This window comes from Ursus americanus, chromosome 21 (assembly GCF_024610735.1).
Source record: "Ursus americanus isolate L20-20 chromosome 21, mUrsAme1.1.p, whole genome shotgun sequence".
Classification (NCBI taxonomy): Eukaryota; Metazoa; Chordata; class Mammalia; order Carnivora; family Ursidae; genus Ursus; species Ursus americanus.
Genome location: NC_142147.1, coordinates 55,621,039 through 55,636,446, shown reverse-complemented (window position 1 = coordinate 55,636,446; position 15,408 = coordinate 55,621,039). Strand labels below are relative to the sequence as shown.

The 15,408-nt window shown below is 61.6% G+C and overlaps 1 protein-coding gene across 2 annotated transcripts; it reads right to left on the bottom strand.

Annotated features, from left to right (window-relative positions):
* Positions 1-1,315: 1,315 nt before the first annotated feature.
* Positions 1,316-15,176, bottom strand: TTYH1 (tweety family member 1). Of its 2 annotated transcripts, XM_045789356.2 has the most exons (14): positions 15,051-15,176; positions 11,989-12,167; positions 10,027-10,138; positions 9,072-9,292; positions 7,018-7,113; positions 5,666-5,738; positions 5,256-5,331; positions 4,721-4,776; positions 4,500-4,592; positions 4,248-4,340; positions 2,112-2,254; positions 1,940-1,985; positions 1,768-1,848; positions 1,316-1,663 (listed from the first exon to the last, which is right to left on the bottom strand). In XM_045789356.2, the coding sequence occupies exons 1-13, from the start codon at positions 15,174-15,176 to the stop codon at positions 1,810-1,812; spliced, it is 1,353 nt and encodes a 450-aa protein (XP_045645312.1). In that variant the 3' UTR covers positions 1,316-1,663; positions 1,768-1,809. The 2 variants fall into 2 exon arrangements, with proteins under 2 accessions (XP_045645312.1, XP_045645311.1); XM_045789355.2 differs by lacking the exon at positions 1,940-1,985.
* Between the last annotated feature and the right edge of the window lie 232 nt (positions 15,177-15,408).

Genomic DNA, 15,408 nt, shown 5'->3' with positions numbered 1-15,408 from the left:
GAAGGGCCTGGGGAAGCTGTCTTATATCTGTCGTTGTGTCCCCCCACCCCCACCAGTGGGTGAGGCCCTTGAGCTCCTACAGGTCATGTGACTGCCCACGGCCATCTGGTGGTGACTGGCAGCCAGGGCCCTTAATCATGGCCTCCCCTGCATTTGGCCACTGTGCTGCCACTGTCTGTCACGCCCAGCTCACCTCTCCTTTCTTAGGCTGTCCCTAAAATCCCGAACCCAAGAGCTGTCCTGTTCCGGAGATCCCTGCCGTGCGGTGATTTATGGGACCCGGCCTCTCTGTGGCATTCACCTCGTTTAGCCTGTCCACAGCCCTTGCTAAATGTCCTGAGATGTCGATGCCTCTGCTTCGTTTCCGTGCGGTGAATCCCCAGCATAGAACAGCCTGGCCAGAGGGTCGCACGCAAGCACACTGTGGTCATGGCGTCGGGAGCCGCGCATTGGGGCGTCAGACGGGGCACCTGCTCCTGCACAGGCCAGCTCTGCCGGCAGCGGTTCTCGCGCTGTGCTCCTTGTGCAAGAAAAGCGCTCCTCCTCCTTTCAGGTTGCACTTCCTGCCTGTCAGCACCTGAACACCTTGCTGTCTGTTCTCTGCTATTGGGGTTTGCGCTTCATTGAATGTGCGTCATAATTGCTCATTGTCAAGTTAAGTTGTCCTTTTCCTAGTTTATGGAAGCTTGGTGGATTGTTTATGTAGTAATAACACATTTCTCTGCCATATGTGTGAAAACAATTTTTCCCTAGACTACCAGTTTGCCTCCTAGCTTTACGTCATTTTTTTGGTTCCACAATTTGTCAAAGAGATTACCTTCCCCTTGCCAGCTTTGGGGTGTCTTGCTGGAAATCCTCCCTTTCTGGCCAAGGTACCCCACATACGAGAGTCTCCTGCTTAGTCTTTGTGATACGTCTGCCCCTCCCCTTGTCTATGCCTAGAGTTTCACCTGTCTTGTATGTAGAACATTTTCTTCCAGACGGAGACCAACTGTGTCCGTGGAGCTTTGAAAACACACAGCCTTTCACTCTGACTTGACATCTGTTTTCTGTCACACACACACACACACACACACACACACACACACTCAGATCTATTCCTGGTTGTCTGATCTCTTCCTGGGTCAGGACATGTGTCCTGCTTTTAGAATCGGGCAAAAAAGTTACTATTATTTTAAGAACAACAAAACAGACAAAAACCCAATGTCTTTGGAAATGCCTGGCAGCCAGGAGACTACAGTGGAGAGGTCTCCCCAGCCCCAACCAGGAGGCCAAAGCAGGGAGGAAACAAATAAGGACCCAGCTGCTTGTAAAATAAAGTTTTCCCTTTTATTTCAAATCAACCCATTCCCAAGTTAGTGCCGCAAGTTGAGATCACAGCCCTAAGCCCCCGGGGGCATGGCAGAGGCCGGGGCACTCGTGTCCCTTCAAGGATGGGCCTGGTGGCCAGGGATGAGGGGTGCAGGGCTGGCTGGCTGCCCCTCCCTGCCAGCCCCAGGGCCTGGCCTGCCCCCTCTCTGACTCAGAGGGGCAAGGGCATGTGGGAGAGGGGGCAGGACGGGGAGGCAGTCCCGTGTGCGTGTCCGTGGCCAGAGGTCCTGTTAGAGGCGAGAGCCCAGTCAGGCTGGGTTAGTGGGGTCTTCTCCGGCAGCCAGGGAAGGAACTGCAGAGAGAGGCAGACACAGGGCGCCAGATGCAGGTGGCAGCCCCCCCCCCCGCACCCAGAGTGAGGGAGAGGCGAGCAGGGGCATCGCCCCGGAAGCTCACCGGGGTGGGGGCACAGGCTCCAGTCCGGCATGGAGGAGAGGCTCAGATAGATGACTGCCACTGCACGAAGCGCTTGGATTCCTGCAGGGAGATCGGGGAGGGGGCGTGGAGGGGATCTGGCTTTGCAGCGCAGGCCCCCCGGCCTCCTCCCTCAGACCAGTGAGTCCGTTACCTGAGGGTTGAAAGGGTCGTCATCGTCTGTGTCGTCATAGTCGTCACTGGGGGGCAGTGGGAGTGGCAGAGAAGCAGGATGGGGGATCCATCAGGAGCCTGCCCCCCAACAGCGTCCCAGGGGTCCACCCTCCACTGCTTCCCCCGGCCCACGCCCTCCCTCCCCTGCTGACCTGGGCGGGAAGAGGGCCCAGGCGCGGGGCAGGCTGCAGAGGGCGGTGGCTAGGGCCCCCGCAGACAGGAGGGAGAAGAGCAGCAGGAACAGCAGGCCTTCCAGGGCGTCCTCGCACAGGCCCCGCAGGGCAGCGCCGTAATCCTGGGGTGGGCGGGGGACGGTGTCAGCGGGCAGTCCCCCTCCCCCCCACACCTGGCTGTGCCATGCTGCACAAGTCCCTCAACGTCTCTGTGCCTCAGTACAAGCACACAGGAGGTGCTCCAAGCGCACTCATTATACCTGCCGGTATAAACCCAAGTCTTGGCCTCCTCTCCACCCCACCCTCAGCCACCACACCGGCGCAGCCGTGGTCCAGCGCAGGGCTTCGGACTTCACGAGGTGGATCATTCTCCATTGTGGGGCGTCCCACGCACGTGGGATGTTGAGCCGCATCCCTGGGCTCTGCCCTCTACCTGCCACCCTGGCTGTGACAGCCACTGCCAAACGCCCCCCCCGGGAGCAAAATCTCTGGCCTAGAACAACACTTAGAATAATGCTTAGAAGAACCTCTGACTTGTGATTACACCTTGCACGAAATGCACACTCAGTAAATGCTGGCCTCCACTCCCGTCATCCCTGGAAATGAGCTGAGCCGTTTCCTGAATGTCCAGCCATCATTCATCCCACAGACCAGCCAAGGGCCTGCTCGTGCCTGGTGTGGCTCCCAGTTCCAGGGATACTTGAGTAACCGGGCTCCAGAAGGTCATTTCAGATGACCGTAAGCTGAGAGGGGACCAGAAGGCAGGGCTGGGCCCCGACAGCAGAGCCAGCGCCTAACAGGAAGGAACCGCTGGCTGGAGGCCCTGGAGCTGTCTGAGGGCCGCTGTGGCCCGTGCGGGGTGGGGGTGGGGGTGCAAGGGGCTGAGGCTGGGACCAGCCAGGGCCTCTGCAGGTGAGGCCCAGGAGCTGCGCTTTAATCCATGTGCAGGGCGGTCACGGGAGGGTTTTAGTGGAGAAAGAACTTGATCGGATTGTCTGTGAGAGGCTCACCCAGTTGCTGGCTGTTGCTGGAGGACAGATGGGGGTGGGTGGGGCAAGCAGGGGGACAGGGAAAATGCTTTGTGGCCACTGGGTGGGAGGCGAGCAGGGTGACCGGAGTAGCAGCAGTGGCGGAGGGAGCCATGCTCGGAGTCCAGATGGCCTTCAGAGGAAGGGCTGGCAGAACTTGTCTGGGGAGTGGTTGTGGGAGGTAAGGACAGACGGCAAAAGGGGTGAGCCTGGGTTTCCGCTTGAGCCCCTGAGCAGGGGACAGCCGTGTCTGGTACCGTGCCAGTGAAGCCCAGCGAGGGGCCCGTCAGAGCAATGGGGCGTTCTCCTTCTACTGTATCGGGCACCTATACGATGTCCTTCCATCCTCCTAGCCCTGCAAGGCAGAATTCCCACCCCCCTCACACTGCTGCCTTTTGCAGTGGCAGAAAGTTGAAGCCCAGAGAGGGCAAGCCACTTGCCCAGAGTCACAAAGCCTGAAAGGGGCAGAGCTGGAATTGGAGCCAGATCTGTCAGGCTCCAGAGGCACCCTCCTGCCACTTTATCCCCGATGTCCCTCAACCTTGGAGGGATAATGCGTGGGGGCCCTAAAGCCCAGAGAGGGGAAACTGAGGCCCGGAGTCACAGGGTGCACGAGTAAAGGGTGAGACTCTGACCCACCCTCCTCCCTCCCTCGCTCCCCTCTGTCCACAGTGAACCTGGGGAAGTGTGATCCAGCCCAGTGTTGGCCTGGACCATAGAGAAATTTGTGGGCCTCAGTTTGCCCTTGAATAAAAGAGCAGGGTTGCCTTCTAGGGTTCTGCAGCTCAGGTATTCAGCAATTCTGAGTATTGATTCTTTGCCTTTCCCATCGCTGCCCCCTTGCTAGAGGGCCAATCTGAGCAGTTTTGGGGACAGTGGGAGCCATGGAAGGGATGTGATCACAGCACGCGTCGGGGAGGGAGGGAGACAGGGAGGGAGGAGTGAGGGCGGAGCGAGCGGTAGGTGACGAAGGATGGACAGATGGGGGTGGGTGGGTAGGTAAGCAACAGCTCTGTGGTAGGTAGGAGAGAGGAACGTAAGGATTTCTCAGGTTCCCTGGAAGAATTGGACGGGGGACAGGGCGCACCTTGTGCAGGCCGCGACAGTGCAGCAGCGCCACCAGCTGGTGGAAATTTCCCTCTGTCACATTCAGCGTCTCCTCCAAAGACAACAGGGGCTTCTGCGAGCGAGGGCAGTGTTACTCCAGTTGCTCCTCTGGGGCCGGGCTAACCCGGGCTCCGCCCATCTCGGTGGGCCCCGCCCACAGCCCGAGGGCCCCACCCACAGCCCCCCCCTTCCCCTTGGAGTCGGGGTGTGGGGGGAGCGCCCCGCTGCCGACCTGGGCAGAAGGGAACTGGGGGACAGCTTCCCGCTCGAGGCCCTGCAGCTGGGAGTGGATGCTGGCCAGAGCTCGCTGCGACAGAGTCAGCCTCTGTGGGAAGACAGAGGAAGGACCGGGGAGTGGACACCCCCAGCCACCCTCCTCCCTGGGACACGGGACCTGCAGTGCAGGCCCCAGACCGCCCTCCTCCACCCGGTTCCCTTGCCCGCACCCCTAACCTGTTGAAAGGGGTTGGAGACTGCCTGATTGCAGAGGAAGTAATAGTTCAGGATGTCTGAAGTGGGAAGGAAAGGGGGAGCCATGAGCCTGGGTCCCCGGAGCCTCCCCCCCCCACCCCCGAAGGTGGGAAGGGGCACGGCCCTGCCTTTCCACCCCAGCCCAGGGGCCTCCTGTGGTTCCAGCCACCTGGCATTCAGGGACAGGCCACCCACACCCTCCCCATCCCTTCTGCTCCAACCACAGCCAAAAACACCTCCACACTCCTTGGGAACCCCTGCTTCTGCCGGCTTAACCTTGACTAAATTGTGCAACATTTCCCCCAAGTGGCCAAATCCTCCCACTCCCGGGAGGGAAGCCCAACCCCGTCTCCTGACCGCTCTCTCCTGAGTCCAGCATCTGTACCCTGTCTCTTTCCCAGGCCACCAGGAGAGGTGCTGAGCGCTTCTGGGACTGGGCACCCACCCCACCCGACCCCAGGCAGGACCAGCAGAGAGGCCTGGGGATGCAGGGCCTGCACGGGGTTGATGGGGTCACCTGAGCTGAGCCCAGTCTCCTCCTGGGTCAGGTTCAGGATGTAGGTGTCAGGACTGGAGCAGAAGTCGCTGAGGCCCTGTGAGAGGCATTCGGAAGAGGGGCTCAGACCAGAAACTGCTCCAATTCCACACTCCCACAGAACTCAGTGTCTGGCTCACCACCCCTCACCCCTGCCCTGATCATCCCTGGGGAGCCCGGGGTCCGGGCCCCCAGACCCTCCTCCCTCAGACCCAGGAGTCCAGACCCCCAGCCCCTCGGACCCAGGAGCCCAGGCCCCCCCAGCCCCATCCTCCCTTAGAACCCAAGGGTCCAACTCTCTAGCTTTTAGACCTCAGAACCTGTGGTCCCGGCCCCAAGTCCTTCCCCTCAGGACCTGCCCCAGGCCCAGGAGCCTCGCCTCCAGCACTCACCACAGCTGTGGCTGCCTCCAGGCCCATGGAGCCCCAGCTCAGGATAAGAACCAGGAGACTCATGACAGTCATCCTATAAAGAGGGGATTGGTTTGGGATTCTGGGGCTCTTAATTTCCCTGCCTCACCTCTTTCCTTCCCCCACTCCAAATCCCATCACAGCCCCACCCCCTGCCCTACCAGCCTCTGGAGCCTGGAGAATCAGAATTAGGGCCAGAGAAACTGGGGGGGGGGGGGGTGCAGGTTGTGGACCTGTGATTGTTCACACCCAACTGAACATCCGGTCCCTGCCCAGGAGTGAGGGGGGGACGGCGAGAAGGGCCCTGGGCTGGCAAGCCAGCAGCCCAGACCCCAGCCCGGCTCTGCCCCCGCCTCGCTTCGGGATTCTGGGAGAGCTACTGCCCACTTCTGGGCTCTGCTTCCTGGCTTCCAATCCGCGCGGGCCCAGTGGTTCCCAAGCATGTCTCCCAGGTGTGAGCACAGCTTGGTCAGCCCCCTGCTCTGCCCACACTCCTCCTCCAAGGTGTGGGCCCTGCCAGGGCTGGACTGCAGCCTGGTCTCTCTCTGGGGATGGGGCCTCGGGGCGAGGGTCAGCACTGGAGGGTGGTCACGGTCTCAAAGCCTCAGGGGGAGCCTGAAAGGGACAGCAGGACTTCTCGCCCAGGGTGGGTGTGGAGACTGGGGAGCACCAGCAGGGGCCCCAGAGGCAGGGAGGATTCCCAGGCTCCTCTGCATGGGGTAGGCTGGCCTGAGTCGAAGATCAGCTCCAGCACTTCCTGGCTGTGTGGCCCCGGGCAAGTGGCCCAACCTCTCTGAGCCCCTGTCTCCCCCTGTGTTAAGTGGGGAGAAGGAAAGCATCTCACAGGGTCAGCGTGAGGGTTCCAGAAGAGGGCTGGCCACACAGAATGAGCCGTTAAATAAGGGTGTGGTCTTGAGATTCCCGTGAGCCACATAACGGCCACCACGCAGCCTCAGATGTGGCTGCCTTCTGCCTCCAGTCCTTCCTCTGCAAGTCAGGGGCCTGAGGGGCCCTCCTCCACGGGGCTGTGTGTGCGAGGCCCTCCAGTAATCACCCCATCCTCAGTGCAACCATTGTATTTTTTTTTCTAGGATTCTGGAGCCCTTTCCTTGCCTCAAGGCCTATGTTTCCAGGTTTGCCGGCCCGTCCTGTGCTCGGACTGGGGTCTCTGTATGTGCTGGCCCAGCCCAGGACCTCCATGGAAGTTTGTGGGATGAGGGAATGAAAGCATGAACCTGGCAAGGACAGTGGTCCCTCTTACAAGAGCGCTGTGGGATGGAAAGAGGTCCCCTTGTGCTGGGACGTGAGCCTGCCCCGAGGGCCCCCAGACTTACACGATCACCAGCCACTTGCTCTGCTTTGCCAGGCCCAGGAGGGTGAAGAGACAGACCAGCAGCTCCAGGAGCAGCAGGAGGACATAGGCCAGCCACCTGAAGAAGGGGCAGGGTGACACAAATCCAGCGCTCCATCCCCAGGCTCCCAGACCAGGGCCTGGCAGAGGGGGACGGCACCCCCACATGGGTTCATGCCCTGGTCCCCGGGCCACAGCCAGCTTCTTGTGAGATGCGTGCATCGGGAGGCGGGCCCCTGCAGCCGTTCAGAGCTCAGGTGCCAGGGTCCAGGCGCCTGGAACCCCACCCCTGCTGGACCACGCTGGGCATGAGCGATTGGCCCCCTCGCGCCCCACCTGCCACCGCACCCTGCAGAGCGAAGTAAGTGGTTCCTGGGGCGTGGGCCAAGTGTCCTATGGCTCGACCGGGGGCTCGCGCCAGCCTCTCCACTTCCTACCTGCACACAACCTTGTCTCAGGAGCTTTGCCTCTGTGCCTTGGTTTCCCCGCCTGTAACGTGGGGGAGAACAGCAGCAGCTGCTCCGAGAGGGTGTTGTGAGGCTAAGGAGTGCCGAGGCCGGGGCGCCCCGGCGGCAAGAGGACCCTCCTTTCCCAAGGAAGGAGCTGGGCCGCGTGGCTCCCGGAGACTTTCAGGCCTTTGCTCCCGGTGTCCCCACCGCACACCCCAGCTTCACTCTCACTTCCCTCAGGGGCAGCCGACCCTTCTGCCCTAAGCCGCTGTGAACACCTGCTCTGGTCCTCCAGGATCTCAGCCAGGAAGCTCGCCCTCCAGGGGCCCCAGTAACTGTGCAGGAAACTGGCCACCTTCGCCGAGGACTCCCAAGTGTCAAGCACGCCTACCGGTCCATCCAGGGACGTGCCTGTTGGTGGTGGGTCTGCCTCACTCCGGCAGAGCCTGCACAGCTCCCTGGGGCCCCTGGAAGGCGGCTGAGGCCTAGCATGTGGCTGAGCCACAGGCAGAACCTGGACTCCCTGGGACCCAGGCCTGTCTGATGGGTGCCCCACGGGGGCGTCCTCGTCGGGGACTGCTTCAGCCCTGGTCTGCCTCCACCCTGGCGCCTGGTCTCATGCCTCTGCCCCCACGCCTGGGCAGGGCCCTCAGAGGGCGTCGGATAAAGGAGACATAATTGCAAGCAGCCGAAGCAATGAGGACGTCATCATATTGGCTGCTGGGAAGGGGGGCTGCCCCAGATATCTGCATAACCTGCTCCTCCTTCAAATACCACCTTCTCAGTGTGGCCTCCCCAGACCCCCCCACTCCCACACACACCCACTGCACATGCAAACTGCCGGCCTCTGTCCCCAGCCCCTGTCCCCAGCCCATCCCCCTCCCTTGCTTCACTTTCCTCCAGAGCTCTTACCACCCAGCACCTTGACACGCATGTGTTTCTTATTGGGCCGCTTACTGGAAGACAGACAGGAATCGCTGTCTGTTTTGTTCGTTGCCCTGTCTTATAGAAACTTAACATCTTACACACACCTGCCTCGTGTGTGCCAATCACTGTCGTAAGCACTTAACAAATACGGGCTCATCTGATCCTCCACAGTCCAGTGAGGGGAGCACTACCCATCATTCGCGTTTTACAGATCAGGACACCAAGGCCGGAACTGCTAATTTGTCACACGCTCACGGAGTGGCCCTCTGGCTGTAGAGCTCGTGTTCCTAACCACTGGGGCACCCCCCTCGCTCACCAGAAGGTGCTAAATAAATATTTGTGGAGTGGATGCACGTGTCCGATGGATGACTGAGGGGTGAGTGAGTGGATGAATGCGAGGATGTGAGCGGGCTGCGGGGTCTACCCCTGTCGCAGGGTTCCTCAGCCTGGGCACTGTGACACTCAGGACAGGTCACCCTTTGCAGGGAACGTCCTGTGCATCGAAGGATGCATCTCTGGTCCCCACCTACCGGGTGCGAGTAGCGCCCCCTCCCCCAGTTGTGACAACCAGACATGTTCCCAGACGCCCGATGTCCCCGGGAGGCACAGTCACCCAGGGCGAGAACCCTGCCACACAGGGCAAGGAAGAGCGGTCACCCACCTGTACTCCTCCACGAAGGACACATCTTCAGCCACTTGCAGGGGGCTCAAGGGCACTCCCCGCCAGAAGGCCAGCTCCTGGAGCTGCTGGGCCACCGCCTCCGCCTGCCGCCGAGCCCCCCGGGCAGCAGCCACCAGCTCCGTGCGCTGAGCAAGCACCTCCTCCAGAGTGGTCAGCTCTGCCCTCACGGCCTCACCCAGCCTCTCCACCGTCTCCAGCACCTGAGTGCAGGGGGGAGGCTGGGGTCAGAGGAGGGCATTCTTTGGGGAGGCCAGGGTTGAGTACAGGGGTGTGGGGGTGAAGTAGGAGTGGCAGGTGTCTGTGATCTGGGGGCTCGGACATCTGTGGAATGAGGACAGGAAGGGGGGTACAGGTCTGTGGCCTCCTTCAGGAGCTCTGGGCGGTCAGTGGCTTGGGTCCCAGGTAAGATTAAGGCCCCAGAACTGGAATTATGCCTGAGCGTCTGAGTCTGAAGTTGGCATCTGTCTGCCTGGGTCTGGGTCCTAAGTCTGGATTCCATGGTCCCAGGGTCTGGGTCTGGAGCCCTGGGCCTGGGGATGGGAGTAAGGCCTCATGTCACAGTCCAGGGTCTCAGCGCCGAGGTCCCTGAGCTTTTGTTTAGGCCACAGATCAGGTCTGGGGGCCTGGATCTGACCCGAGGGTAGGTGTTCACGGCTAAGACTAAGTGTGAGTAATTTGAGCCCCATGTTCCAGATCTGGGTTGAGGGTCTGAGGGTGCCATGTGTAAGGTCCTCATTGCAGTCAGGGTCAGAGGTGGGGTGTATAGTCTGAGGTCTACCAGTTTCAAGCTGAAGTTCTGAGCTTGGGGTCGTGTCATGTGTGGGGTCTTGGCTCTGAGTTTGGGTCCCGTTGCTCTGGGAGGTGGCCCTTTGTCCGAGTATGGGGAACCAGTCTCGGTGTGGGTCTGGGGTCTGGCCGGTGCCTGGCCCCTCACCAGGTGGTCTATGGCGCTGAGCGTATGGTTGGCATGCAGCAGTGCTGAGCTGAGCTGGGACACCCCGTCACTGGTCTCGCTGTTGCCATAGAAACCGATGCCAATGCCGGCGCTGAGAGGGGGAGGGACGGGAAATCACAACCTGTCCTGGGACCCTGGGGCCGCGTCCCCCCAGCTCCTCACACACCCAATCCCTTCTCCCACCCCCACCCCATTGGTCCAGCCCATCGTGGGAAAGCAACATCTCCAGCCTGACCCCCACCGGTTGCCAAGGTAACGGGAAGCCCCCCTCCCCCGCCCCAGGGACGTCATTGTGATGCTAATGGTGGGTGGAGGGGAGGGGCGGGGGGGCAGATTTAACCCGCACCTTACTGGAGCGGAACCCCCGTCACGCCCAACCCCAGGCGAAGCCCTCCCCCCAGGACTGCCGGCCCCACACCCATCCCTCCATCCTTTCTTCAAGCATCCAGAGTCCTCAGCACCTGTCCCTTCAGGGTGCCGCCGTTCCCTCCCCGCCTCCTGGGGGTTCCTAGGAGTGCTGGCCCCCAGTCATCTCCTCAGGGGCCCTGAGCCTGGAGCTCCCGCCTTCCCCCGCCCCCAGGACCCAAGCGTCTGGCCAGCTGAGAGCGAAGCAAGGGAATGTGGGCCGATGGGCCTGAGGCCTGCGCCCCCGCCCTTCCGCGGCCGGCACACAGAGCTCCATTGTGGGGTCTGAATGTAGGCCCATTCCCCCCCCCACCCCCAGTGTGTCCCCCCCGTGGAGGGGCCAGGCTCGACCGGGCGGAGGGAGCCGGGCGCCCTCACAGTTCCCAGCCCCGGCCCCCGGGCCCCACCCCCAGCCCTGGGATCCCACGCCCGCCCCGGCGCCCCCGCCCATTGTTCACAGTGGGACAAAGCCGCTCTTGTTCCCAGGCCGCTGGGGGCCGGCCGTGTCTCTCCCCCACGGGGTCTTTGTCCACCAGCCCGGCCACCCCCAGTCAGGAGAGCCCGAAAAGGAAGCATTTTGGATATAGGACGCCCGGCCCTCCTCCCCCACAGACACCCCCAAACACACTGGGCTGCTCCCCGCAGTGAGGCAGTGGGGTAGGGCCCAGCCCGCCACTCCCCCAGATCCGGATCTGGGGCGGGACTCTATCGGATCCAGTCTTCCTGATCTGTGGAACAGGACGGCTGTGCTGCGCCGGTGGGGGTGGCCGGACGGGGAGGGCTGTGCTGAGAGCTGGCTTTTGGTAAATGGTGTAATGGTGTGTCCTCAAGTGCTCCTCTCCTCTCTTCCTGGGGGGCTGGGGGGGCACAGAAGAACCCCCCCACCACCACCGGGGCTCTGAGTCTCCACTCCGCCACTTGGGCAAAGGGGCCTTGAAAAGTTGCTTTCTCCCTCTCCCTGAGACTTGCCCAGGGTTACAGTGGGAAGGAGTTAGACCAGCTCAGGTCTGGACTTCTGCCTGTCTCCTTGACTAGAATGTCAGCTCCGTGAGGGCAAGAACCTCGTCTGGCCAGTTCAGGATCTCCTGGCACACAGGAGATCCGCAAGAAATGGTTGTGGAATGAATGAATGAATGAATGAGTTAATGGATGACATCACCATTACTGTTCACCCAGTACAACTGTGATCTAGGCACTGTACATTCTCTCATTTAACCCTACCGTAACTAGGAGGTGGGTGTTACTATAACGTCCATTTCAGAGATGTGGATACTGAGTCCTGGAGAGATTACATCAGTTGCACAGCGCTTCAATGACAAAGCCACCAAACCCTAGCTCTCAACCCCTACCCCCTCCTGCGGGCCTGGCTGCCCTTGGGAAGTCACTCCTCTTGAAACTCAGTTTGTCCATCCATGAAATGGGAGCAGTTCTTCCTGCCGCAAGGCTGAGGCGGGATTCTGGGACACCCTCAGGAAGACCGACCGAGGCTGTGGGGAGCCCTGTCCCCACTCCCCACCCACCCTGGGGCCCCATTACCAGCCGACGAGAAGGGCAGCAATGCAGCTCCAGGTGACACAGCCTCCCCCGGGTGGGGGGCTCTTGGCCCCGGGGGGCTCTGGGGGCCGGCAGCAGCAAAAGCGGATGAGGTAGACAGCAATGAATACGAGGCTCAGGCCCAAGCCCAGGCCTGCCAAGGCCGCCACCAGCAACAGGGCCTGGGGAAGGGGGAGACATGAGGCCTCAGAGGGGCTCGCTGCTCCCTCCCTGCGCGTGGCTGGGGGTCCTGGATCAGGGACTTCCGTGGAGGTGGAAGGCAGCCCTGGCTAGAATGGGGGCCAAACCCAGCCTGTGGTTTTCAGGTCTGTGGGGAAAGATGGGGTCCCCAGCCCCTCCCAGGCTGGCAGCTGGGGCTCAGCCCTTTGCAGCTGGGTCACTGGAGGGAGCTTCCAACTGAGAGGCCCAAATCTTGGGTTCCAGTTCTGCTCTGGGTGTGACCTTTGGCAGGGGCCTTCCCCTCTGAGGCTGTCTCCTCATCCCAACCAGGCAGTTGGAAGAGAGCACCTCCCAGGACCTTCTGAGACCTGCCTCCGGAATGGTCAGGGGGTGGACGGGGGTGTCTGTTCCTGGAGACGGGTGTGAAGTCGGAGGTGGCAGGCTTCCTCTTCCCTCCTCCCTGCCGGTCCTCCCCACTCATTGCTCACTCACTCCCCTGCTGCTGAGCTCTGTACACCCACCGCCGTGTGAGTCTGTCACCCAGGGACTCACGGGGAGGGGGGCGTGACAGCCTCCATGACAGGGTGTGTGTGCAAGACTCAGGGATGGAGACTTGGAGACAGGGAGACACGAGAAAGAGACAGAGACAGAGGAGTGGAAAAGCAGAGGTGCAGAGAAGGGGGACACAGAGACAGAGGGTGAGAGAAACAAAGGCTGGGAGGACGCAGGCAGGGAGAGAACAGGTGTGTGTAGCTGGGAAAGCCTGTCAGGACAACGGGGCTGTCCAAGAGGCAGGACTTCACAGAGGTCCTGCGCAGTCCTGTCCCGTCACAGGGGCCCAGAATGGGGCAGGCGTTTACCCCAAGCCACACACCAGGTAGGGACAACGTCAGAACAGAATGACCCCTCCAGACTCACTAATGTTTCCTGTGAACCACAGTGTGTCTCTGCCCTTGTCCTTGCAGGGTGGCGTGGAGAGAGTGTGTGTGTGTGTGTGTGTGAGAGAGAGAGAGAGAGAGGATGAGTGTCTCTGTGGGAGCACCTATGTCTGCAGGTGTGAGAGTGATCTGTTGGCATTTGTGTTTCTGCGAATGATTCTTTGAGTCTGAGTGGTCTCTGGTGGGGTGTGTGTGTGTGTGAATGTGAACATGTGTATATATGTGTCAATTTGTGTCTGAGGGTGTGAGTGTGTATACAAGTGAGTGTGGTATGGGAGTGTGTATGAGTGTGTGTGTGAGTGTGAGCAAGGGCAAGAATGTGTGAGTGGGTGAGAGTGAGTGTGTATACAAGTGAGCTTGAGGTGTGTGAACGTGAGTGAGGGCAGAATTGTGTGAGTGTGAACATGTGAACGTGTGTCAGTGTGTGTGTATGGATAGGTGGCTGTGGGCGTGTATACAAGTGAACGCGGGGTGTGTGCGTGTGTATGTGGCTGTGGGGTGTGTATGAGTGTGTCTTCCAGACCGGTGTCGCCCAGTGCCTGACTTTTTCCAGCTGTGCCCACAGCGGTGATCTTCCTGGGGCGCTGTGTCCCCTCCTGCGTCGTGTGACTTTGTGCCTGTCCCAGTGCTGTCACCCTGCCTGTCGATGAGGGGGCGGAGTGAGCCTCTCCGAGTGCCTCGGGCAGTGACTGGGGCCAGCGACCCGACCCGTGCCCCGTGCGTGGCTGTGTGGGCAGGTGTCCTCGGCTGTGAGCGGGCGTCAGTGGCCGGCACTGGAGGTCATGACTGTGTCCATGAGAGGCTGTGGGCGAGGGGATGGCCGTCCCTGTTTGGTGGGGAGAGGGCGGCGTGGAGTAGGCAGGGAGGAGCTGCTCCCGGCTGGCACAGCCATGACCCAAATAGCTCAGAATACAGCACACATCCCCCTCTCTGCTTTTCTGGGACCCCCCCCCCCCCGCCTCCTAAGCTCTCCAATCCCCAGCCCTTTATCCCAGGAGCTCCCTAGCACAGATCCGAGGGGCCTAGACCCTATAGGCAGGGCCCAGGACCCATCCAAGGGCTCCACCAGGACTCCCAGGCACCCCCCCACACACACACTCCCCCACCCTTCCCTGGCTCAGCCAAGCCTTGCTCCTCATTAATCTCAAAGTCAAGGACTTGAATTAAACTGGGTCAGGGGACAGTTCTTTCGCCCCTGTTGGACCTGACCCAGGCTGGGCCCCGTTCCCCAGGGACCCCCGCTTCTGTAAGGTTCCCACCCCAGCCCCACCCTCCGGACCCATTTCTGTCATCCTCTGGTTCCCAAATGGAACCTCATTTTCACCGCCCCCCACCCCGAGCGCCCTGACCGCCCCTTCTGTCCTGGGACTGGGGACCGGCTGGAAGCTTCCTCTTCTAGCACCTCCACCTCGTTTCCCCAGCCCTGGTCCTAAATCCCTCTCACCCCTTCCCCATTTCAGGTCTCAATCCCTTCCTGAACTGGGGCACCCCAGCCTTCTTCCTCTCCACCATTATCAGTTCCTGTCTCTGCTGAGTCCCACCTTAACTGGACAGCCTGGATCCTATCCGGGGAGGGGGCATCTTTTAGGACGCGGAGAGTGGACCTATCACCCTGATGACCCTGAAGGCTAGCTTCCCAGGCAGTTCTCAGAGTCCCTGGAATCCAAGTCTCCCCGGTCCCATCCCGCCTCTGGGACTAAGGGGTCCAGGCCCCTGGCCCTCCCTTATTTAAGGAGCCAGGGCTCTGGTCTCCCAGCGCCTGTCCCAGGGGAACCTCCAGGTATGGGAGCCCCATACTCCTCCTCTTTCAGATACCCCAAAGTCCGGGCCGGCCCCCACCCCAGGAGAACACAGGAATCTGTCACCCAGCCCCCTTCTCCCTCGGGACCCGTAAGCTCTGCCTCCCCCCCTCCGCCCCCGCCCCCAGGACCCCGCACCCGCTCCCACCTGCTGGTATTCTCGCTCTTGGGGCGCGAAACCGCTGGGTACCGGGCGGAGCTGGAAGTCGGCGCGGGGCAGCTGGTGGAGCAGATGTACCCAAGCCGAGGGTCGGTAGCCCGGGGGCGCCCCCATAGCCCCCGGGGAGGGCGGAGCGGGGCCGACGCCGGGGCTGCGGGAGCCTCGGCAGTGGAGCAGGGCGCGGGCGGAGCGGGGTCTGGCGGGGCTCAGGGGAGCGGAGCAGGGGGAGGGAGAGGGTGGGGGGCGGAGATTGGGGGAGGAGGAGGGAGGCGCGGGCCAGACGGGGACGGTGCTGCCCCTGGTGGCTGCCGGGGGGACTGCGGCGCCGCAAGCGGGCCCCCAGCGC

Bases quoted from the DNA above. Each gene is read 5' to 3' on its own strand.
- TTYH1 (XM_045789355.2), bottom strand. From the start codon at position 15,176: ATGGGGGCGCCCCCGGGCTACCGACCCTCGGCTTGGGTACATCTGCTC. The intron at 4,593-4,720 runs GTTAGGGGTGCG...GTCTTCCCACAG, and splicing joins TCTCCAACCCCTTTCAACAG to AGGCTGACTCTGTCGCAGCG. The intron at 1,849-2,111 runs GTCAGCAGGGGA...ATCTCCCTGCAG, and splicing joins TGGGCCCTCTTCCCGCCCAG to GAATCCAAGCGCTTCGTGCA.